The sequence below is a fragment of the Mobula birostris genome, chromosome 28 (assembly GCF_030028105.1).
Source record: "Mobula birostris isolate sMobBir1 chromosome 28, sMobBir1.hap1, whole genome shotgun sequence".
Classification (NCBI taxonomy): domain Eukaryota; kingdom Metazoa; phylum Chordata; class Chondrichthyes; order Myliobatiformes; family Myliobatidae; genus Mobula; species Mobula birostris.
This window is the reverse complement of record NC_092397.1, coordinates 1,170,819-1,196,752: the sequence shown is the minus strand read 5'-3', so window position 1 is coordinate 1,196,752 and position 25,934 is coordinate 1,170,819. Positions and strand designations below refer to the sequence as shown.

Sequence of the window (25,934 nt, the reverse complement as noted above, 5' to 3'; positions counted from 1 at the left end):
TTTACTGGGGTCATGAGGAGTGTAGACAGAGTCCGCGGAGGGGAGGCTGGTCCCTGTGATGTGCTGAGCTGTGTTTACAACTCCCTGCGGTTTCTTGCGGTCACGGGCAGTGTAGATGCCATAAGAAGCCATGATGTGTCCGAATCGGATGCTCTCAGTGGTGTACCACTACAAATCGGTGGAGGATGCTGACTCCAGCCCCGAGTGGGCAGCGCACGGCCGGACACAGGGCAGGTGGTCAGCGGCCGGGCTGGAGAGCGGGGGTGACCTCCTCCACCGACGGCGTGTCAGACCGCGCACGTACTTGCACCTGCGGGTCTCGCCTCGTCTCTAACACCTCTCCCCACCCTCCCGATGCAGGCAAAGGGCCGGAGATGCTGCACGCGGGCCAGAAGGTGAACGACAACGAGTGGCACAGTGTCCGCGTGGTGCGGCGCGGGAAGGGGCTGCAACTCTCCGTGGACAACATCACCGTGGAAGGTAGGTCTCACTCTCCCTCCGGCAAGCTCTTTGGCCGCTTGCTGGGATGGCCGGGAGCAGCCCGAGGCCACTGGGGCCTTCCACCCTACTGCCCTACCCAAGGCTGATCTTCAACCACTGTCCCGTCTACATATCTCCCAATTCCGGCAGTACCCGTAGGCTCATCTGTCGAACATACTACACAGAACATGCAACATACAATGCTACATAAAATATAGAATGCAGGACATAGAACACAGAGGAGAACAAGCCCTGTGGCCCACAGTGTCTGTGCTGAATGCTGTTCCAAAGAAACCTGAGCCCTTTCACCAACACAAGACCCTATGCCTTCACTCCCTTCACATTCACGTGTCAGTTAAACACCTCTGTCATATCTGCATCCATCCCCACCCTTGGCAGCTCATTCCACACACCCACCACTCTCTGTGTGAAACAACTTGCCCCACACATCTCCTTTAAACTTTCCCCTCTCACCTTCAATGCACACCCTCCAGTATTAGATATTTTCATCCAAGTGTAAAGATTCTGACATGTATATCTATACCTCTCATGAACTTATAAACATCTGTCTGTTATCCTCACTGGAGATTGGCCAAGGGTCTCCTGAATTAACTCGGAGAATGAACTTCCTCGCGTCCCTCCGGAACAGAGAGTTGAGTGGATGCACAAAACTCTGCCTGAAGAGGTTTCTCTACAACGCAGATCTGTCTCTCACCCTAAGAATGGGACCTCGGGTCTGAGACACCACCACTGGGGAACTTCTCCCCCACATCCAGTCTCTGGAGATCTATCAGATCCAATCAGAGTAAATTTATTATCGAAGTACACATATCACCATATATGCAATTCACTTTCATGCGGACATTCACAGTAAGTATGAAGAAACACGATAGAATCAGTGAGAGACCACGGACATGGACGGACAAGCAACCAACATGCAAATAACAACAAACTGTATAAATACTAAAAGAGAAAAATAAATGATAATAAATAAATAAGCAATAAATATGGAGAAAGTGCGATGAAGAGTCCTTGAAAGTGAGTCCAAAGGTTGTGGGAACAGTTCTGTAATGGAGTGAGTGAAGATGTCCCCTCTGGTTCAAGAGCCTGATGATTGAAGAAACAACTCTGTGTTTGGATGGACTGGAGGGGGTAATGTTCAGTCTCCCTCCCATTTCTCCAAACATGGAGACAATGTCCCAGTCCGATCTCTCCCACTTCCGTCTCTGTAACCCCCTCCAGCCCCTACACCCCTCCCTGTCTCTGTAACCCCCTCCAGCCCATATACCCCTCCCTGTCTCTGTAACCCCCTCCAGCCCCTACACCCCTCCCTGTCTCTGTAACCCCCTCCAGCCCCTACACCCCTCCCTGTCTCTGTAACCCCCTCCGGTCCCTACACCCCTCCCCTCCGGCCTCTACACCCCTCTCTGTCTCTGTAACCCCCTCCGGCCCCTACATCCCTCCCTGTCTCTGTAACCCCCTCCAGCCCCTACACCCTTCCCATCTCTGTAATCCCCTCCAGTCCCTACACCCCTCCCTGTCTCTGTAACCCCCTCCGGTCCCTACACCCCTCCCCTCCAGCCTCTACACCCCTCTCTGTCTCTGTAACCCCCTCCGGCCCCTACATCCCTCCCTGTCTCTGTAACCCCCTCCAGCCCCTACATCCCTCCCCGTCTCTGTAACCCCCTCCAGTCCCTACACCCCTCCCTGTCTCTGTAACCCCCTCCGGCCCCTACACCCCTCCCTGTCTCTGTAACCCCCTCCGGCCCCTACACCCCTCCCTGTCTCTGTAACCCCCTCCGGCCCCTACACCCCTCCCTGTCTCTGTAACCCCCTCCGGCCCCTACATCCCTCCCCTCCGGCCTCTACACCCCTCCCTGTCTCTGTAAACCCCTCCGACCCCTACACCCCTCTCTGTCTCTGTAACCCCCTCCAGCCCCTACACCCCTCCCTGTCTCTGTAACCCCCTCTGGCCCCTACATCCCTCCCCTCCGGCCTCTACATCCCTCCCTGTCTCTGTAACCCCCTCCAGCCCCTACACCCCTCCTTGTCTCTGTAACCCCTCCAGCCCCTACACCCCTCCCTGTCTCTGTAACCCCCTCTGGCCCCTACACCCCTCCCTGTCTCTGTAGCACCCTCCGGCCCCTACACCCCTCCCTGTCTCTGTACCCCACCAGCCCCTACACTCCTCCCTGTCTCTGTAGCCCTTTCTGGCCTCAACATACATGAGACCATAAGATATAGGAGCAGAATTAGGCCATTCAGCCCATCGAGTCTTCTCCATCCATCCATCATGGCTGATCTATTATCGCTCTTATCCCATTCTCTTGCCTTCTCCCCATAACCTTTGACACCCTGAATAATCGAGAACCTATCAACCACTGCTTTAAATAATCTGACCTGTCCTCCAGAGTCATCTGTGGCAATGAATTCCACAGGTTCTCCACCCTCTGGCTAAAGAAATTTCTCCTAAATGGACGTCCCTCTATTCTGAGGCCATTCCCAGCCTCTCCCGCAATAGGAAATGTCCCTCTGTTTTGAGGTTGTTCTCTCCGGTCCTCGAGTGTCCCCACAATAGGAAACGTCCTCTACACATCCACACTATCGAGGCCATTCAGTATTTGAAAGGTTCCTCTCATTCTTCTAAACTCCAGTGAACACTGGCCCAGGGCCATCTGATGCACCCTTTCATTCCCGGTATCATTATTCTAAACTCCAGCGAGTACTGGCCCAGGGCCATCCGATACACCCTTTCATTCCCAGTATCATTCTTGTGATCCTTTTCCGGACACGTTCCATTGTCAGCACAGACAAGAGAAAATCCGCAGATGCTGGCGATCAAAGTAAAACACACAAAATTCTGGAGGACCCCATCAGGCCTGGCAGCGTCCACAGAAAAGAGCGCACACTCGCCATTTCGGGCCGAGACCCTTCATCGGGACGCTTTCTCAGAGGAGGGGCCCAAAGCTGCTCACAATACTCCAGGTGTGGTGGGTCCAGTGCCTCATGTTCTTGATTTCATATTCGTTTCCTCTCAAAACGAATGCTAACATGTAATTTGCCTTCCTCGCCACTGGCTCAACCTGCAATTCTGCACAAGACTCCCAAGTACCTTTGCACCTGAGATTTTTGAATTTTCTCTCCATTTCGAAAACAACCTGTGCCTTTGTTATTTCTACCAAAGTGCATGACCATAGGCTTTCTGCCACTGGATTCCACCTGCCACTTCTTTGTCCCTGCTTTCAATCTGCCTCGGTCCCTCTGCAGACACCCTGCCTCCCCGCCTATCTTCATGTTGTCTGCAAACTTTGCAACAGAGCCATCAATTCCATCATCCAAATCATTGACATATAACGTAAGAAGAGTCAGTCCCAAAAAGGACCCCTGTGGAACACCACTCGTCACCAGCAGCCAACTAAAAAAGAGTCCCTTTATTCCCACTCTTTGCCTCCTGCCAATCAGCCACTGCTCTATCCATGCTGCTATCTATCTAATACCACGGGCTCATAAGCAGCTTGTCAAAGACCTGAAAACCCAAGTACACAACATCGGCCAATTCTCCTTTGCCTATCCTATCTCTTATTTCCTCAAATAATTCCAACGGATTTGTCAGACAAAATTTTGGCCTATTTTACTATGTGCATTCAAGTACTCTGAAACCTCATCCTTGATTACGAAGGAGAAGCTAAAGTCAGGTGTAACAGTATTACAGTGGAGTAAAGGGAATTACAGAGGCATTAGAGAGGAGCTGGTCAGAACTGATCAGAAAAGAACACTGGCAGGGATGACGGCAGAGCAGCAATGGCTGGAATTTCTGGAAGCAATTCGGAAGGCACGGGATATATACCTCCCAAAGAGGAAGAAGTATTCTAAAGGAAAGATGATACAGCCATGTTTGACAAGAGAAGTCAAAGCTAACATAAAACCAAAGAGAGGGCATATAATAGAGCAAAAATTAGTGGGAAGTTAGAGGTCTGGGAAGCTTTTAAAAATTAACAGGAGGCAACTAAAAACTCACAGAGAAGGAAAAGATGGAATATGAAGGTAACCTGGCCAATAATATTAAAGAGAATACCAAAAGTTTCTTCAGATACATGAAGTGTAAAAGAGAGACGAGAGTGGATATAGGACTGCTGGAAAACGATGCTGAAGAGGCAGTAATGGGGGACAAAGAAACGGCAGATGAACTGAGTAAGTATGTTTTGCTCAATCTTTGCTGTGAAAGATACTAGCAGTATGGTGGAAGTTCCAGAGTGTCAGGGGTCATGAAGTGTGTGAAGTTACCATTACCAGAGGAAAGGTTCTTGGGAAACTGAAAGGTCTGAAGGTAGATAAGTCACCTGGACCAGGTGGACGACACCTCAGGGTTCTGAAAGGGAGCTGAAGAGATTGTGGAGGCATTTGTCATGATCTTTCAAGAATCACTAGATTCTGGAATGTTACAAATTTCACTCCACTCTTCAAGAAGGGAGAGAGGCAGAAGAAAGGAAACTATAGGCCAGTTAGTCTGACCTCAGTGGTTGGGAAGATGTTGGAGTTGATTATTCAAGGATATGTCTCAGGGTACTTGGAGGTACATGATTTTATAGGCATCTGTTAGTCTCATGAGACCATGGATTTGCGCCTTGGAAGGTTTCCAGGGCGCAGGCCTGGGCAAGGTTGTATGGAAGACCAGCTGTTGCCCATGCTGCAAGTCTCCCCTCTCCACAACACCAGTGTTGTCCAAGGGAAGGGCACTAGGGCTGATACAGCTTGGCACCGGTGTCATCGCAGAGCAACGTGTGGTTAAGTGCCTTGCTCAAGGTCACAACATGCCGCCGTAGCTGAGGCTCGAACTAGCGACCTTCAGATCACTAGACCGACACCTTAACCACTTGGCCATGCAGCAACACTGGAGGCACATGATAAAATAGGCCATAGTCAGTATGGTTTCCTCAAGGAAAATCTTACCTGACAAAGCTGTTGGAATTCTTTGAAAAAGTAACAAGCAGGATAGAAAAAGGAGAATCAGTTGATATTGTGTACTTGGATTTCCAGATAGCCTTTGACAAGGTGCCACACATGAGGCTGTTTAACAAGCTACGAGCCCATGGTATTACAGGAAAGTTTCTAGCATGAATAAAGCACTGGCTGATTGGCAGGAAGCAAAAAGTTGGAATAAAGGGAGCCTTTTCTGGTTGGCTGCCAGTGACGAGTGCTGTTCCACAGGGGTCTGTGTTTGGGACCGATTCTTTTTGCGTTATATGTCAATGATTTGGATAATGGAATTGATGCCTTTGTTGAAATGTTTACAGATGATATGAAGATAGGAGGAGGCTCAGGTAGTTTTAAGGAAGTAGAGAGGCTGCAGAAGGACTTCAACAGATTATGAGAATGGATAAAGAAATGACAGATGGAATAAAATGTCAGGAAGTGATGGTCATGCGCTTTGGTTGAAGAAATGAAAGGGTTGACTATTTTCTGAATGGAGAGAAAATACAAAAAAAAACTGAGGTGCAAAGAAACTCGGGAGTTCTTGTGCAGGATTCCCTATAGGTTAAATTACAGGTTGAGTCTGTGGTGAGGAAGGCAAATGTGATGTTAACATTCATTTCAAGAGGACTGGAATATAAAAGCAAGGATGCAATGCTGAAACTTTATAAGACACTGGTGAAGGCTCACTTGGACTATTGTGAGTAGGTATGGGCTCCTTAGAAAGGATGTGCTGAAACTGGAGAGGGTTCAAAGGAGATTCACGAAAATGATTCCAGGATTGAATGGCTTGTCATATGAAGACTGCTTGATGGCTCTGGGCCTGTATTCACTAGAATTCAGAAGAATGAGGGGTGACCTCATTGAAACCTATCGAATGGTGAAAGGCCTTGATAGAGGGAATGTGGAGAGGATGTTTCCTTTGGTGGAACAGTCTAAGACCAAAGGACACAGCTTCAGAACATTTTTAGAATGGAGATTAGAAGGAATTTCTTTAGCCAGAGAGTGGTGAATCAGCCATGATGAAATGGAGTAGACTCAATGGGCCGAATGGCCTAATTCTTCTCCTGTATCTTATGGAATTGATAGTAGACGCCAATATCTTCCCAGCCAGACTAACTGGCCTGCAATTTCCTTTCTGCTACCTCTTCTTTCTTGAAGTGTTAAGAGACATTTGCAATTTTCCAGTCCTTAGGAACAATTTCAGAACCTAGTGATTTTTGAAAGATCACTGCTAATACCGTTACAATTTCTTCAGCCCCTCTTTCAGAACCCTGGTGAAGGTGACTTATCTACATTCTGATCTTTCAGCTTCCCAAGCACCTTCTCATTTATAATAGCATCTACACCTACTCCTGCTGCCCCTGACACGCTTGCATTTCTGGCATACTGCTAGTGTCTTCCACAGCAAGGACTGATGCAAAATACCTATTCCGTTCATCTATCATTTCCATGTTCCCCATTACTATTTCTCCAGCATTGTTTTCCAGTGGTCTGATATTCACATTCGCCTCTCCTGGACACTGTTATATCTCGAGAAAGATTTGGTGTCCTCTTTAACAGTAAAGGTTTCCAAATCCTCTAAAATTTGCAGTATTGTATGCCCTCTCTTTTGCTCTGACTTCCCTGTCAGCCACAGTGTCTGCTGCTCCCTTCAGAACACTTTTTCATTTTTGGGATGTATCCATCCTGTGCCTTCCGAACTCCAGCCATTGCTGATCTGCCATCATCCCCTGCTAGTGTCACCTTCCAATCAACTTTGGCTAGCTCCGCTCTCATACCTGTAACGCCCTTTACGCCCCTTTAATACTGATACATCCCTTCTCAAACTGAAAGGTAATTTTTTGTATATTATGATCACTGACTCCTAAGTGCTCCTTTAGCTTAAGCTCTCTAATCAAATTCGGGTCATTACATAACACCCACTCCAAAATCGTCATTCCCCTAGTGGGCTCAACCATGAGCTGCTCTAAAATGCCATCTCATAGGCATTCTACAAATTTCCTCTCTTGGGATCCAGCACCAACCTAATTTTCTTGATATACCTGCATTTTGAAATTCCCCATGACTATCATAGCACTGTCCTTTTGGCATACATTTTCTATATCCTGTTGTTATTTGTATCCCACACCCTGGCTGCTGTTCAGAGGCATATATAACTCCCATCAGGGTCTTTTTACACTACAAGTTTCTTAACTCTGCCCACAAGAATTCTACATCTTCTGATCCCATGTTACCTCTTTCTAAGGATTTGATTTCATGTTTTACCAACAGAGTAACCCCACCCTCTCTGCCTACCTGCCTGTCCCTTTGATACAATGTGTACCTTGGATGTTAAGCTCCCAACTATGATCTGCGACTCAGGGATGCCCACAAAGTCATACAAGCCAATCTTTAAACGCACTACCTTATCCAAATACAACATGTTTAGTCCTGTATTCATCATCCCTTTTGATTTTGGACCCATGATAGGCCTGCAAATCTGCCCTATCATCTGCCTGTCCCTTCTCACAGTCTCAGTACCCACACCATCTCCTTGTATACCAACTGACGCATCCTCACCCTGATCACCCAGGTTCCCTTCCCCGTTCCAAATTAGTTCAACCCCTCCCCAGCAGCTCCAGCAAACGGCCCACAAGGATATTTGTCCCCCTCGGGTTCCGGTGTAACCCATCCCTTTTCTACAGGCTGTACGTTCCCCAGAAGTGATCCTATGATCAATAAATCTGAACAACTGTCCCCTGCACCAGTTTGTCAGCCACACATTCACCTGCCAATGCATCCTATTCTTACCCTCACTGCCATGTGGCACAGACAACAACTTAAGGACACAGATTACTGCTTTTTCCATTAGACCATAAGACATAGGAGCAGAATGAGGCCATTCAGTCCATTGAGTCTGCTCCACCATTCCATCATGGCTGATCCAGGATCCAACTCAACTCCATTCTCCTGCCTTCTAGCCCTATCCTTTCATACCCTGACCAACTTCAGTCTTAAATATATACACGGACTTGGCCTCCACCACAGTCTGTGGCAGAGCATTCCTCAGATTCACTACTCTCTAGTTAAAAAAAAATTTCTCCTTACCTCTGTTCTAAAATGTTGCCCCTCAATTTTGAGGCTGTGCCCTCTAGTTCTGGATACCCCCACCATAGGAAACATCCTCTCCACACCATATCTAGTCCTTTCAACATTTGGTAGGTTTCAATGAGATCCCCACATGTTCTTCTAAATTCCAGTGAGTTCAGGCTAAAGCTGCCAAGCACTCCTCATATGTTAACCCCTTCATTCCCAGAATCATCCTCGCGAACCTCCTCTGGACCCTCTCCAATGACGACAGATCCTTTCTGAAATATGGGGCCCAAAACTGTTAACAAATCACCAAGTGCTGCCTGACTAGTATCTTATAAAGCCTCAGCATTGTCTCCCTGCTTTTATATTCTATTCCCTTTGAAATAAATGCCAACATTGCATTTGGCTTCTTTACCACAGACTCAACCTGTAAATTAACCTTCTGGAAGTCTTGCACGAGGACTCCTAAATCCCTCTGCACCTCTGATGTTTGAACCTTCTCCCCATTTAGGTAATAGTCCACACTATTGTTTCTTTTACCAAAACGTATTATCATACATTTCCCAACTCTGTATTCCATCTGCCCTTTTTTTACTCATTCTTCTAACTTGTCTAAGTCCTGTTGCAATCGCATTGCTTCCTCAGCACTACCTACCCCTCCACCTATCTTTGTATCATCCACAATCTTTGTCACAAAACCATCAATTCCATTATCTGAATCATTGACAAACGATGTGAAAAGTAACGGTCGCAATACTAACCCCTGCGGAACACCACTAGTCACTGGCAGACAACCTGAAAAAGCCCCTTTTATTCCCACTCGCTGCCTCCTGCCTGTCAGTCAATCGTCTATCCATACCAGTATCTTTCCTGTCACACCACTGGATTTTATCTTGTTAAGCAGCCTCACGTGAGGCACCTTCTGAAAATCCAAGTAAATGATATCCACGGCCTCTCTTTGTCCACCCTGCTGGTTACTTCCTCGAACTCAAACAGATTTGTCAGGCAAGATTTCCCTTTACAGAAACCATGCTGATTTTGACTCATTTTATCAGTAGTTTCTAAGTACCCCAAAACCTCATCCTTAATAATAGTGTCTAACACTTTCCCAACCACTGAGGTTAGGCTAATTGGCCTATAATTTCCCTTCTTTTCCCTTAAAGAGTGGAGTGACATTTGCCATCTTCCAGTCCTCTGGGACTATGCCAGAATCAAGCGATTCTTGAAAGTTCAGCAACCTCTCTCAGGTCTCTAGGACGTCACCCATCTGGTCCAGGTGACTTATCCACCTTAAGACCTTTCAGTTTGCCCAGCACTTTTTCCTTTGTAATAGCAATGGCACTCACTCCTGCTCCCCGGCACTCACTCCTGCTCCCCGACACTCACAGACCTCTGGCACATTGGTAGTGTCATTCACGTTGAAGACTGATGCAAAGTACCCATTAAGTTCATCTGCCATTTCTTTGTCCCTCCCATTACTACCTCACCAGTGTCATTTTCCAGTGGTCCAATATCAACTCTCAACTCCCTTTTACTCTTTATATAACTGAAAAAAAACTTTTGGTATCCTGCTTTATACTATTGGCTAGTCTGCCCTCATATTTCATCTTTTCCCTTGTAGCTTTTTAGTTGTTTTTTGTTGGATTTTAAAAGCTTCCCAATCATCCAACTTCCCACTCTCTTTTGCTACCTTATATGCTCTTTCCTTGGCTTTTATGTGATTCTGAACTTCCTTTGTCAGCCACGGTTGCCTACCCCTGCTATTTGAGAACTTTTTCCTCTGTGGGATATATCTATCCTGAGCCTTGTGAACTATTCCCAGAAATTTCAGCCACCTCCGCTCTGACGACATCCCCACCAGTATCCCCCTCCAATCCACCAGGGCAAGCTCCTCTCTCATGCCTCTGTAATTCCCTTTATTCCACTGTGATACAGATACATGTGAGTTATACTTCTCCCTCTCAAATTGCAGTATGAATTCAATTATATTATGATCACTGCCTCCTAAGTGTTCCTTTACATTAAGCTCCCTAATAAGATCTGGGTTATTACAAAACACCCAATGTAGGACAGCCTTTCCCCGAGTAGGCTCAAACACGAACTGCTCTCAAAAGCCATCTCGTAGACATTCAACAAATTCAATCTCTTGCGATCTGACACCAACCTGATTTTCCCAATCCCCTTGCATATTGAAATCCCCCATTACAATTGTGTCATTACCTTTATTACATGCTGATTCCAGCTCCCTTTGCAATCTCAACCCCACATCTTGGCTACTATTTGGAGGCCTACATATGATTCCCATGATGGTTTCTTTCCACCCTTGCAATTTCTTAACTCCACCCACAAAGATTTGACATTCTCTGACCGTGTCACCTTGCAGCCACGGCTCAGTGATGCCCACACGTCATACCAATGAATCTCTAATTGTGCCAGAAGTTCATCCACCTTCTTCCGAATACTGCACGCATTTAAATACAGCACCTTCAGTCCCGCATTCTTCACCCTTTTGAATTTTGCCTCTGTGGAACAGTTTAACTCTTTGCTCTGTCTGCATTTGTACCCAATCATTGGCTCGTCCTTCCTTACATTCATGTTACACCCATCATCTACTTGTAAACCTGTTGGCTCATCCTCAGCTCTATCATCCTGGTTCCCATTCTGCCTGCCGTATTAGTTTAAACCACTCCCAACAGCTCTAGTAAATTTTCCCGCAAGAAACACACATCAAAGTTGCTGGTGAACACAGCAGGCCAGGCAGTATTGGGTCGAGTTCTGACGAAGGGTCTCGGTCTGAAACGTCGACTGTACCTCTTCCTAGGGATGCTGCCTGGCCTGCTGCGTTCACCAGCAACTTTGTCGTGTGTTGCTTGAATTTCCAGCATCTGCAGAATTCCTCGTGTTTCCCGCAAGGATATTGGTTCCCCTCAGATTCAAGGGCACCCCGTCCCTTTTGTATGGGTCACACCCGCCCCAGGAGAGTTCCCAATTATCCAGGAATCTGAGTCTGTGCCTCCTGCTCTAATTCTTCAGCCATGCATTTATCTGCCACCTCATTCTGTTCCTATCCTCACTGTCGCACGGCACAGGCAGCAATCCTGAGATGACTACCCTTGGGGTCCTGCTTCTCAGCTTCCTTCCTAACTCACTATATTCTTTTTTCAGGACCTCCTCCCTTTTTCTTCCTTTGTCACTGGTACCAATATGTACCACAACTTCTGACTGCTCACCCTCCCTTTTCAGGATATTGTGGGTGCGACTCTGGCATCTGGGAGGCAAACTACCTCCCGTGTTTCCTTTTCACATCCACAGAGTCACCTGTCTGTCCCCCTGACTACAGAGTCCCCATTTGCTGCTGCCATCACTAATCTCCTGAGCCATAGGACCAGATTCAGAGCTCGAGGCACGGCCACTGTTGCCTCCCCCAGGTAGGTCGCCCACCCCCTCCAACAATACTTAAAATGGAGTAGTGATTGTTGAGGGGGATGGCCACAGGGGTGCTCTCCACTATCTGATGTTCTCCCTTCCCTCCTCTGCCTGTCTCCTGCAGCCTCGGAGTGAGTATCTCCCTGTAGCTCCAGTCTATCACTGCCTCGCGTTCCCTAACAAGCTTGCAGCTCCAGTTCCCTAGCACGGGCTAAGGAGCTGCATCTGATGTACCTGGCGCAAATGTGGCCATCAGGGAGGCCGGGAGTCTCCTGGAAATCCCACATCTGACACCCAGTACAGAATAGTGGCTCTGTAGACATGCCTCCCGTTCTCTCTAGAGTTTAATAAGAAATGAACTCACCTCGACTCCGCCAGTTCTCGATGAAGCCTTGTTGAGCCAAAGCCTTCCTATTCTGCCTCAGACTACCCTGACAGCAACCACTCCCACGATGACAGCTCGGCTAGGCAGTACCTCTCTTCTATGGTCAGAGTCATAGTCATACTTTATTGATCCCGGGGGAAATTGGGTTTCGTTACAGTTGCACCAACCAAGAATAGAGTATAGATATAGCAATATAAAACCATAGATAATTAAATAATAATATGTAAATTATGCCAGGAAATAAGTCCAGGACCAGCCTATTGGCTCAGGGTGTCTGACCCTCCAAGGGAGGAGTTGTAAAGTTTGATGGCCACAGGCAGGAATGACTTCCTATGACGCTCTGTGCTGCATCTCGGTGGAATGAGTCTCTGGCTGAATGTACTGCTGTGCCCAGCCAGTACATTATGTAGTGGATGGGAGACATTGACCAAGATGGCATGCAACTTGGACAGCATCCTCTTTTCAGACACCACCATCAGAGAGTCCAGTTCCATCCCCACAATATCACTGGCCTTACGAATGAGTTTGTTGATTCTGTTGGTGTCTGCTACCCTCAGCCTGCTGCCCCAGCACACAACAGCAAACATGATCACACTTGGCCACCACAGACTCATAGAACATCCTCAGCATCGTCCGGCAGATGTTAAAGGACCTCTATCTCCTCAGGAAGTAGAGACGGCTCCGACCCTTCTTGTAGACAGCCTCAGTGTTCTTTGATCAGTCCAGTTTATTGTCAATTCGTATCCCCAGGTATTTGTAATCCTCCACCATGTCCACACTGACCCCCTGGATGGAAACAGGGGTCACCAGTACCTTAGCTCTCCTCAGGTCTACCACCAGCTCCTTAGTCTTTTTCACATTCAGCTGCAGATAGAGACAGGCTTTCCTGGTGAAAATCTTAGTCGGACCTGCGTGGGAGTGCTCCTGTTGCTTGTGCACAGCACTCCAATTGAGGATTCCCATTGAAAAAGTCGCTGCTTTTTCAAGCTCTTTGTTGGACCTGCGTAGGAATACTCCTGACGCATCTGCACAGCAAGTTCAAAGTAAAGTTTGTTATCAGAGTACGTACACATCACCACATACAACCCTGCGGTTCGCTTCCCTGTGGGCAGACTCAGCAAACGCATAGAACAGTAACTAGAATCAGGTGTGATGAAAGAGCAAGAACACAGAACACAGCAAACTGTGCAACTACGATAGAAATAAATAACAATAAATAGTCAGAGCTTGAAATAACAAGATAAAGGGTCCTTAGAGTTAGATCATTGGTTGTGGGGACACCAGAGCTAGAATGAGTGTAGTCATCCCCTTTTGTTCCAGAGTGTGAGGGGGAGTAACTGTTCTCGAGCCTGGTGGTGCGAGTCCTGAGGCTCCTGTACCTCCTTCCCGACGGCAGCAGTGAGAATAGAGCATGGCCTGGGTGGTGGGGAACTTTGATGTTGCTTTCCTATGACAGCGATTCATGTAGATGTGCTCACTGGTTGGGAAGGTTTTAGCCGTGACGTGCTGGGCCAAATCTTTTGTAGGATTTCCCACTCAAAAGCAGTGGTGCTTCCATACCAGGCCATAACGCCGCCAGTCAACACACTTTCCACCACGCGTCTATAGAAGATTGTGAAGGTTTTTGAAGGTTTCTTGAGCTCCTGCTTTTCGGTTTTCTGCCTGACTCCCGATATCCTCTCTTCAGGACCTCCTCCTTTTTCTGACCATGAATACGTCCCATGACTTCTGGCTGTTCACTCTCCCCCGTTAGAATGCCGTGGATCCGACTGAAGATATCCCTGACCCTGGCACCTGTAAGGCAACTTGCCATCTGGGTGTCTCTGTCACGTCCACAGGATTTGCTTTTCTGCTCCTCTTGAGTATGGCATCCCCATTCGCCTGTGCACTCCTCTTCTCTCACTTCCCCCTCTGAGCCACACAGGCAGATTCAGTCCCAGATTCTGGCCCCTACACCGCCCCTGTCACTCCTTCCCATCTCTGTAAACCCCTTCCAGACCCTACACCCCTCCCCAATTCTGTAACCCCCTCTGGCTCCTGCACACCGCCCTGTCTCTGTAAAACTCACCAGCCTCTTCATCCCCTCCTGCCTCTAGCCCCTACACCACTCCCCATCTCTGTAATCTCCTCTGGTCCAGCCACCCCTCCCTGCCTCCGTAACCTCCTCTGACCCAACGCCCGTTCCCTGTCTCCATAACCCCTTCTGACCCAACGCCCATTCCCTGACTCTGTAAACCCCTTCCTGGCTCTGGAACCCTTTCCATCCCCTACACCCCTCCCTGTCTCTGTAACCCCCCTCCAGTCCCTACACCCCTCCCTGTCTCTGTAACCTCCTCCAGTCCCTACACCCCTCACTGTCACTGTAACCCCTCCGGTCCCTACACCCCTCCCTGTCTCTGTAACCTCCTCCAGCCCCTACACCCCTCCCTGTCTCTGTAACCCCCTCCGGCCCCTACACTCCTCCCTGTCTGAAACCCCCTCCAGTCCCCACACCCCTCCCTGTCTCTGTAACCCCCTCCGGCCCCTACACTCCTCCCTGTCTCTGTAACCCCCTCCAGTCCCTACACCCCTCCCTGTCTCTGGAACCCCCTCCAGTCCCTACACCCCTCCCTGTCTCTGGAACCCCCTCCAGTCCCTACACCCCTCACTGTCTCTGTAACCTCTTCCAGCCTCTACACCCCTCACTGTCTCTGTAACCCCCTCCGGCCCCTACACCCCTCCCTGTCTCTGTAACCCCCTTTGACCCCTACACCCCTCCCTGTCTCTGTAACCCCCCCCATCCTCTACACCCCTCCCTGTCTCTGTAACCCCCTCCTTCCCCTGCACCCCTCCCTGTCTCTGTAACCCCCTCTGACCCCTACACCCCTCCCTGTCTCTGTAACCCCCTCCGGCCCCTACACCCCTCCCTGTCTCTGTAACCCCCTCCGGCCCCTACACCCCTCCCTGTCTCTGTAAACCCCTCCATCCTCTACACCTCTCCCTGTCTCTGTAACCCCCTCCATGTCTCTGTTACCCCTCCGGCTGCTGTGTGGAGCTGGGAGATTTTGTTGCCGCCGGATCGCGGGAGCAGCTGCAGTTCGTGGCCTGGCCACGAGATGGCAGCGTTGCTCCACCGGAGAGATGCCGAATCTCCGAGCGGCTCTGGCCACTGAACGTTTCTCCGGGTTTGAAGAGAAGAGTGGGGAACTGTAATAAAAGAAGAAAATGGGAACATCAGGAAGCCACTCGGCCCCTCAAGCGTTTTCCCACCCATCTGCTATACATTCACACTACACAGAAACAGGACCTTCTGCCCAGCTGACGCATGCCGATCACAATGCCTGTCTCTGTCCCATTTGCCGGTGTCTGACCCGTCTCCATTTAAACTTTTCCTATCCATATACCTGCCCAAGTGTCTTTTAAATATCGTTCATGTACCTGCCTTAACCACTTCCTCTGGCAGCTCGTTCCATAAATGGACCAATCTATGTGTGAAGAAACTGCCCCTCAGGATCCTAATAAATTTCTCCCCTACCCTGGGGAAAAGACTGTGACCGTCCGGTTCAGCTACAAGGTCACCCCTCAGGCGCCGTGCTCCAGGGAAAACCGTGTCAGCCTGTCCAGATTTTGTTAGAGCACAGTACAATGTTGTGCCGACCGTTTAACCCACTCCAAGATCAGTCTAACCCATCCCTCCTGCATAGCCCTCCACTTTTCTATCATCCATGTGTCTATCTAGGGGTATCTTAAATGTCCCTAAGGAACCTGCCTCTACCACCACCCCTGGCAGGGCGTTCCACACACTCACCACTCTGTGTTAAAAAAACACGTCTATCATCACCCCTCCCCCGTACGTTCCTCCGGCCACTGTAAACAGAAGTCCTCTGTCACTGGCAATGTCTTCTCTTCCAACCCGCAGTTCATTTTATGTGGACGAGGTGTTTTATCGCTGTTTCTTATTCCACGCACCTCCTCCCCCTCCGTCGTTCCATGAAACCACATGAAGTTATCATCTTTATGTTCCCAACATTCCCCCAGTGATATTTTCTTCACTTATCCCAGAACCGAGCCTGGCTCTTCCCACTGGGCCACAAGCGTAGTGATCTAGAAAGTTTTCCTGAACATACACCACCCAGCATCTGGGCCGTGCTTTCTCCTCTGAGACCTCTTTGTTGAAGACCACCTTAAGAACCTCGCCCACTCCCCAAGCTGGCTTCCCTTTGCGGTTTCCGCCCTCTTGTCCACCTGAGGAACATTTCATAGGAAAGCAGCATCCACCATCAGAGATCCCCACCACCCAGGTCATGCTCTCTTCTCACTGCTGCCATCAGGTAGAAGGTCCAGGAGCCTCAGGACTCAAGGACAGTCACTACCCCTCAACTGTCAGGCTCTTGAACAAAAGGGGATAACTACACCTACTTGTCCATCCATTGAGATGTTCCAACAACCAATGGTTTCACTTCATCTCATTATCTCGTGTTCTCATTATTTATTGCTATTTATTTATATTTGTATTTACACAGTTTGTTGTCTTCTGCACTCTGGTTGATCTTTCATTCATCCTGTTACTATTGTATAGACTTGCTGAGTTTGCCCACAGGAAAATGAATCCCAGGGTTGTATATGCTGACACGTATGTGCTTTGATAATAAATTTACTTTGAACTTCGAACATTTCTCGATTACCTTTACAGCGTGGGGCTTCCTCAAGCTGGATCTGTGAGTATGGAGCATAGGAATCTGGGCCAAAAAACAATTGGACAGGAACAGGTTAAGCTTCTGTGGGCACTGGTGGTTTAAACCTCGTCATTCAGAAACAGTAGATCACTTCGCCCTGTCAGCCTGGCCCACCCTTCCGCCTTTTCATTCTTTTCCAATATTTTTTATTGATTCCTATATGGAACAATACAGAGTTCAAGAAAATACATATTATAAAACAAAAGAAAAAAAGTAATATTACCAGATACAGTATATTGAATCACATTAACAAACTCCTTACTCTATTTTCATATGGATTAGATTAGTTTGTATATTAGAATATAAACAATTTTATTAAAAAAAAGGATCTACACCCACCACCAAAGTTGAAGCTATTTGGGGGGGAAAAAAAGAAAAAAAAAACTTATCGGATAATAAAATATACTATTTACCAACTTCTGTACTTTAACAAGAAGTCAAAGATTATGAAAATAATTTTAAAACGGCCCCCACAAATTTTTGAAAATCTTGGTTAGATTCAGAAATTGAACAACGAATCTTTTCTAACTTTAGGCACGCCGTAACATCCCGTAACCACTGAGCGTGATGAGGCGGAACAGCATCCTTCCATTTAAACAAAAGCGTCCTCCTAGCCATGAGAGATAAAAGCTAACATGTGCAAATCAGATATCGTCAAAATGATATCTTCTGCCTTTTCTAATGTGAAGTTTGAACACGAGGTTCTGCAGACGCTGGTGATCCTGAGCAACACACACACACACACACACACACTCACACACACACACACACACACTCACACACACACACACACACACACACACTCACACACACACACTCACACACACACACACACTCACACACACTCACACACACACACACACACACACACACACTCACACACACACACACACACACACACACACACTCACACACACTCACACACACACACTCACACACACACACTCACACACACACACACACTCACACACACACACACACACACTCACACACACACTCACACACACTCACACACACACTCACACACACTCACACACACACACACACACACACACACACACACATACACACACACACACACACACATACACACACAATGCTGGAGGAACTCAGCAGGTCGGGCAGCATCGATGGAAATGAATAAGCAGTCAAAGGTCTAGCCTGAGACCCTTCATCAGGACCAGAAAGGAAGGGGGAGGGAACAGAGACTAGCTGGAAGGTGACGGGTGAACCCAGGCGGGTGAGGAAGGTCATGGGCTGGAGAGGAAGGAATTTGACAGGACAGCAAAGTGGGCTATTGGAGAAAGGGAAGGAGGAGGGGTTAGGCAGATGAGAAGTGGTAAAAGGCCAGAGTGGGAAATAGCAGAAGAGGGGAATGGGAGGGAAAAAGTTCTACCGGAAGGAGAAATCGACATTCGTGCCTCCAGGTTACCCAGACAGAACGCAAGGTGTTGTTCCTCCACCTTGAGGCAGAAGAGGAAGGCCAGAACGGGAATGGGGAACAGGAATTAAACTGTTTGGCCACAGAGAAGTTCCACTTCTGGCGATGGAGAGGTGCTTGACAAAGTGGTCCCTCAATTTACGTCAGGTCTCACCAATGCATCCGGAGCACCGGACACAATCGGCAACCCCAGCAGATCGGCAGGTGAAGTGTTGACTCCACCTGGAAGGACTGTTTGGAGCGCTGAGTGGAGGTGACTGGGCAAGTGTAGCACATAGACTGCCTGCAGGGGTAAGTGCCTGGAGGGACATTAGTGGGGAGGGATGAATGGGCAAGGAAATTGCTATGGGAGTGATCCCTGTCGAAAGTGGAGGGATGTGAAGTTCGATGTGGTTTGAGGTGTCGGGGTGTTTTGAGACAAGTTTAGATAGTTTTGGAAGGTTTGAGATAGTCTGGGGTTGTTTAGGGTGTGTTTGAAGTAGCTGAGATAGTTTTCAGGAGATTTGAGAAATTTTGAGATGGTATTGAGGAGGTTTGGGATAAAATATAGAACAGAACAGCAGAACAACAGGCTGTTCGGTCCATCTACAACATGGACCAGTACAGCACAGGAACAGGCCCTTCAGCCCATCTACAACATAGTACAGCTGAACAACAGGCCATTCAGTCCATCTACAACATGGACCAGTACAGCACAGAATCAGGCCCTTCAGCCCATCTAGAACATAGTACAGCAGAGCAACAACCCTGTCCACCCTCAATGTCATGCCAAACTAATTAGATTAGTAATCAACTGCCCAACTTTCTACGTGATTCCATTGTCCACTCATCCCCCTCCGCAGGCACTGACCCCTGCAACCGGGACGAGCTCAAGTCCGGTTTGTTGTCATGTATACCACCGAACAAAGCAAAGTTCATCCGGAGCAGGGTGCACAACACAGACAGATAACTCACACACAACACAGAAAGTAACATTACCACAAATAAATTAGCAAATAATAAGGTGTATTTACAAAACAAGTTAAGCAGTAAAACTCTACCGGCCCTGCGTACGTGGTGAGACCTGGGTGGTGCCAGGGAGTTCAGTAATCTCACGGTTGCGGGGGAAGAAGCCGTTTCCCATCCTAACAGTTGTTGTTGTAATGCTTTGGTACTTCCTGCCCGGTGGTCGGGGGTCAGAGAGATTGAGGGACATATAGGAGGGATCACTGATGTGCCACACCTGCCCCTTCACCTCCTCCCTCACCTCCATTCAGGGCCCCGGACAGTCCCCACAGGTGAGACGACACTTCACCTGCAAGTCTGTCAGCGACATTTATCCAGTACTCCAGTCAGACCCGATGTAGACTGGGGAACGGCTTCATCGAGCACCCATCGCAACAGGTCTCAGCCCGAAACGCCGGCTGTTTATTCCTCTCCAGAGATGCTGCCTGGCTTCCTGAGTTCCTCCAGCTTCGTGTGTGTGTGTTGCCCAACTAGCCTAGTCCCTGCTACCTACAGAATCCCACATCCTACTATTCCCTCACATTCATGTGCCTATCTAACCGTCCCGCATGTATCTGCCTCTACCACCACCCAGGGACCATATTCCAGGCACCCACCACTCTGTAGAAACAACCTGCCCCCTCATCCCCTTTGAAATTACCCCCTCTCACCTTCAATGCAGATACTTCAACCCTTGGATAAAGATACTCTCTGTCTATTCTATCAATGCCTCTCATAATCTTTTAAACCTCTGTCAGATCTCCCCTCAGCCTCTGTCGCCCCAGAGCAAACAAACCCAACTTCGTCCAGCCTCTTGTGATTGCTCATGCTCTCTGATCCAGGCAGCGTCTTGGTGACCCTCTCCAAAGCCGCCAAACCCTCCCTGTAATGGGGCGACCACAGCGGAGTATTAGCTCCAGGTGCGGCCCAACTCGACTTTTATAAAGCTGAACCGTAACTTCCCAACCCTTGAACTCAGTTCCTCAACTAATAAAGCAAGCATGCCATATGTCTAATTAACAAGCATGTCTGCCTTATCAACCCTTTTGCAGAGATCTTCGAGCTGGGGCCCCAAGTCCCCTCTGTTAAGGGTCTTCCTTGTCTCTTCACATGTGACCTATGAAAGTGCAACCCTTCACATTTGGCCAGGTTAATACCCACCTGCCATTTCATTGCCCAAATTCGCAACTGATCTATGTCCCCCACCTTATCTTTTCCAGTCTTCAACGCTATCCACAAGAAAAGGTATGGAACCCTGCGGAACGTCTCTAACCATAGACCTCCAGCCAGAATACATCCCATCGACCAATTGCCCTCTGTCTTCTATAAGCAAGCTAGTTCTGAATCCAAATGGCCAATTCAGCATGGATCCCATCCATCTTAATTTTCTGGATGGGTCTCCCATGAAGGACCTCATCAAATGTCTTACAAAAATATATGTTGACAACATCCACAAGTATCTTACAAGTCATAAGATATGACTTGTCCCGTGGAAAGCCATGCTGACTGTCCCTAATTTGACCATGGTTTTCCAAATGCTCATAAATCATCGTACCCCTAATGATTTCTGGAGTAGCTTCCCCACCACCGATGACAACCTCACCAGTCTATAGTTTCAGGAATATCCCTGAATCCCTAGAATTGCATTAACTACTCGCCATCTTCTGGTACCTCACCTGTGGAGTTCTTTGAGATGGCTTCATGGAGTTGGAGATGGCTTGGGATGGTTTCCTGTGGTATAGGGTGGTTGAGGTGGTGTGAGATGACTTGGGATGGTCTGGCATGAGTCGATTAGTTAAGAGTTTGACGAAATTTGAGGAGTTTTGTAGTATAGGGTGGTTTGAGATGATTTGGGATGAGTTGGTTGGTGAAGGGTTTGAGGTGTTTTGAGATGATCTGAGATGGGTTGGTTGGTGAAGGGTTTGATGTAGTTTGAGATTATTTGGGATGGGTTGGTGGGTGAAGGGCTTGAGGTGATTTGGGATGGGTTGGTTGGTGACGGATTTGAGGTGGTTTCAGATGATTTGGAATGGGTTGGTTGGTGAAGGGTTTGAGATGGTTTGGTGGGTGATGCGCTTGAGATGATTTAAGATGGGTTGATTGGTGAAGGATTTGAGGTGATCTGAGATGATTTGGGATGGGTTGGTTGAGGGTTTGAGGTAGATTAAGATGAGTTGGGGTGGTTTATAGTGGTTTGAGATGGATTGGCTGGTTAGGGATTTGAGATGATTTGGGGTGGTATTGGGTGGTTTGAGGTGATTTGGGATGGGTTGGTTGATTAATGGTTTGAGGTAGTTTGAGATGAGTTGGGTGCCTTATGGTCGTTTGAGATAGGTTGGTTAGAGAGGGTTTTGAGGTAATTTGAGATAGGTTGGGGTTGTATAGGATGGTTTGAGATTATTTGGAATGGGTTGGTTGGTGAAGGGTTTGAGATGGTTTGAGATGATATGAGACGGTTTGGTTAGTTAAGGATCTGAGGTCATTTGAGATGATTTGACATAATTAGGGATGGGTTGGTTCATTAAACGTTTGATATGGTTTGAGATGATTATGGGATGGGCTAGTTGGTTTAAGGGTTTGAGATGATATTGGCTGGTTTGGTTGGTGAAGGGTTTGAGATGATTTGGGTTGGGTTGGTTGGTTAAGGGCTTGAGGTGGTTTGAGATGATTTAGAATGGTCTGGGATGGGTTGATTTGAGGTTATTTGAGATGATTTGGGGTGGATTGGTTGGTTAAGGGTTTGAGGTAATTTGAGACGATTTGGGGTGGTTTATGGTGGCTTGAGATGGGTTGTTAGTTTGGGCTTTGATATAATTTGAGATACGTTGGGGTGGTATACGGTGGTTTGAGATGATTTGAGATAGGTTTGTTGGTGAAGAATTTGACGTGGTTTGAGATGTTTGGGATGGGTTGGTTGGTGAAGAATTTGAGATGGTTTGAGATGATGTGGGATGTGCTGGTGAAGAATTTGAAGTGGTTTTAGATGATTTGGGATAGGTTAGTTGATGAAGAATTTGAGATGGTTTGAGATGGGTTTGTTGGTGAAGGGTTTCAGGTGGTTTGAGATGATTTGGGATGGGTTGATTTGAGGTGGGTTGGTTGGTTTGAGGTAGTTTGAGATGAGTTGGGGTGGTATAGGGTGGTTTGAGATGATTTGAGGTTGGATAGTTAGTCGGATTTGTGGTAATTTGAGATGGTTTTAGTGGTGTTGGGTGGTTTTAGATGATTTGGGATAGGTTAGTTGGTGAAGAATTTGAAGTGGTTTGAGATGGGTTTGTTGGTGAAGGGTTTCAGGTGGCTTGAGATGATTTGGGATGGGTTGGTTGGTGATGGGTTTGAGGTGGTTTGAGATGATTTGGGATGGGTTGGTTGGTGAAGGGTTTGAGGTGGTTTGAGATGATTTGGGATGGGTTGGTTGGTGAAGAATTTGAGATGGTTTGAAATGATGTGAGATGGACTGGTGAAGAATTTGAGGTGGTTTGAGATGATTTGGGATGGGTTGGTTGGTGAAGAACTTGAGATGGTTTGAGATGATGTGAGATGGGCTGGTGAAGAATTTAGGTGGTTTGAGATGATTTGGGATGGGTTGGTTGGTGAAGGGTTTGAGGTGGTTTGAGATGATTTGGGATGGGTTGGTTTGAGGTGGGTTGGTTGGTTTGAGGTAGTTTGAGATGAGTTGGGGTGATATAGGGTGGTTTGAGATGATTTGAGGTTGGATAGTTAGTCGGGTTTGTGGTAATTTGAGATGATTTGGGTGGTATTGGGTGGTTTGAGATGATTTGGGATGGGTTGGTTGGTGAAGAATTTGAGGTGGTTTGAGATGGGTTGGTTGGTGAAGGGTTTGAGATGATTTGAGATGAGTTGGTTGGTTTGAGGTGGATTGGTTGGTTTGAGGTAGTTTGAGATGAGTTGGGGTGGTATAGGGTGGTTTGAGATGATTTGAGATGGGTTGTTTGGGAAAGGGTTTGAGGTGGGTTGAGATGTGTTGGGTGGTTAGTGGTGTGAGGTAGTTTGAGATGAGTTGGGGTTTATGATGGTTTGAGATTGTTTGGGATGGGTTTGTTGGTTAACAGTTTGAGGTAATTTGAGATGAGTTGGGTAGTAGAGGGTGAGTTATGATGATCTGCGGTGGTTTATGCTGGTTTGAGATGGGTTGGTTTCCAATTGTTTGATGTAGTTTGGGATGGTTATTCATTAGTTCCATTTAACATCAGGGAAACGTATACACTGTACACCCTGAAATTCTTGTTCTTCATAGACACCCACAAAAACAGAAGTATGCCCCAAAGAATGAGTGACGGTTTAAACATGAGAACCCCAAAGCCCCCCATCTCCCCTCCCACGCACAAGCAGGAGCAAAGCAGCGATCGTCCTCCACCGCCATCCACTCTCATAAAACAGCATCAGCACCCTCCACCCGCCAAGCAAGCAACAGCACGTTCCCTGATAAAGACCATGATCTGTAGTACAACAAAAATCAAATCCTTCTCCCGACAATTCGAGACGCCCCAGGCTCTCTCCCTCTCCCTCACAAAAGGAAAAAGGGGTGAGAGGGGAGTCATAACCAAACAACGTGCTGATCTATGGTGTTAAACTTTGGCTGCGCTGCTTTCTTTCCCCGCAAGTTCTGTGACCCGGGACTCGGCCGCAGCTTTGCCCGAAAGGTGTTGTGTTGTTCCTTTCAGGGCAGATGGCCGGCGACCACACCAGGCTGGAGTTCCACAACATCGAGACGGGCATCATGACGGAGAAGCGCTTCATATCCATCGTCCCCTCCAACTTCATCGGCCACTTGCAGAGCCTCAGCTTCAACGGCATGCACTACATCGACCTATGCAAGAACGGCGACATCAGCTACTGCGAGCTCAACGCCTTCTTCGGGATGCGCGACATCATCGCTGACCCCGTGACCTTTAAAGCCAAGTCCAGTTACCTGGCGCTGGCCACGCTGCAGGCGTACACCTCAATGCACCTCTTCTTCCAGTTCAAGACCACGGCGATCGACGGCCTCATCCTCTACAATGGCGGAGACGGAAATGACTTCATCGTGGTCGAGCTGGTCAAAGGGTGGGTCTGGGCAAGCTTTCACCTCCTTCCCCCTGTGCAAACCAATTCAAATACCCAACTGAACCAATCCCTTCCGTCTACACAACATCCATTTCCCCCAGATTTAAGTGTCTGTTTAACAGCCTCTTAAACACCTGACTCTATCATACCTGTCACTTCTGTACCTGCTTCTATCATGCCTTCTCAATCATACCTGCCTCTACTGTGCCTTCTAAATTGTACCTGCTCCTGTCATACCTGCCCCTATCGGATCTGCCCCTGTCGTGCCTTCTCCTCCGGTACCCACCTATGTCATCCCTGCCCTGTCGGACCCGCCCCTGTCGTACCTGCCCGTCAGACCTGTCTATGTCCCCCCTGCCCTTTGCTATACCTGCCCCTGTCGGACCTATCTATGTCATCCATGCCCTTTGTCGTCCCTTCCCTGCCACGCCTGCCCCCACCATACTCATCCCTACCATACCCGCCCCTATCGTACCTGCCCCCACCGTATCTGCCACATCTGGCAGCTGGGGTGGGTGTTATTGTAGACGGTTTAAGGCATCCATTAGTCTTGCGAGACCATGGATCTGCGCCTGGAAAGTCTTCACTCTCCAGGGTGCAGGCCTAGGCAAGATTGTATGGAAGATCAGCAGTTGCCCATGCTGCAAGTCTCCCTCTCTACGACACCGATGTTGTCCAAGGGAAGGGCATTAGGACCCATACAGCTTGGCATCAGTGTCATCGCAGAGCAATGTGTGATTAAGTGCCTTGCTCAAGGACACAACATGCTGGCCTCGACTGGGACTCGAACTCACGACCTTCAGATCGCTAGTCGAATGCCTTAACCACTTGGCCACGTGCCCATGGTTAGTTGCGCAGAAAATGGAACACAGGTCACTGTGGCAGGGACAGGTGGTTCGGCCCATCATGTCCGTGCTGAACACAATGTTAGTCAATCTAAATCCCTTCCGCCTGCACATAATCCGTATCCCTCCTTGCCCTGTAAGTAGGAACTAGAATTGGTTTAGTATTGTCCTGTGGAAGGAGATACGGTGAGAAGCTTGTCTTGCATACTGTTCATACAGATCAGATCATGACACAGTGCATTGAGGTAGCACCAGGTACAACAGTAACAGAATGCAGAATGAAGTTTAATGTGTCTAACAGCCTCTTAACCACCTCTGTCATACCTGTCTCCACCACCAGCCCTAGCAGCTCATTTCACACACCCACCACCCTCTGTGTGAAAAACACTTGCCCTGCACATCTCCTTTCAACATTACTCCTCTCACCTTAAATGCCTGCCCCCCCCCCCGTTAGTAGATATTTCCACCCTGGGAATATGAAACCAGCTGTCTGCCCTTTCTGCGCTTCTCATAATCTAAAAAAGTTCCAGCCAGCAAAATACACA

General features: G+C 48.1%; 1 protein-coding gene across 1 annotated transcript in view; it reads left to right on the top strand.

Moving 5' to 3' along the window:
- LOC140188906 (neurexin-2-like) overlaps window positions 1-25,934 on the top strand; it is a 698,418-nt gene that overhangs the window by 661,569 nt on the left and 10,915 nt on the right. The window contains exons 12-13 of the mRNA XM_072245561.1: window positions 361-480; window positions 24,163-24,554. Coding sequence (XP_072101662.1) covers window positions 361-480; window positions 24,163-24,554 — 512 coding nt within the window. The remainder of the gene's footprint in view (window positions 1-360; window positions 481-24,162; window positions 24,555-25,934) is intronic.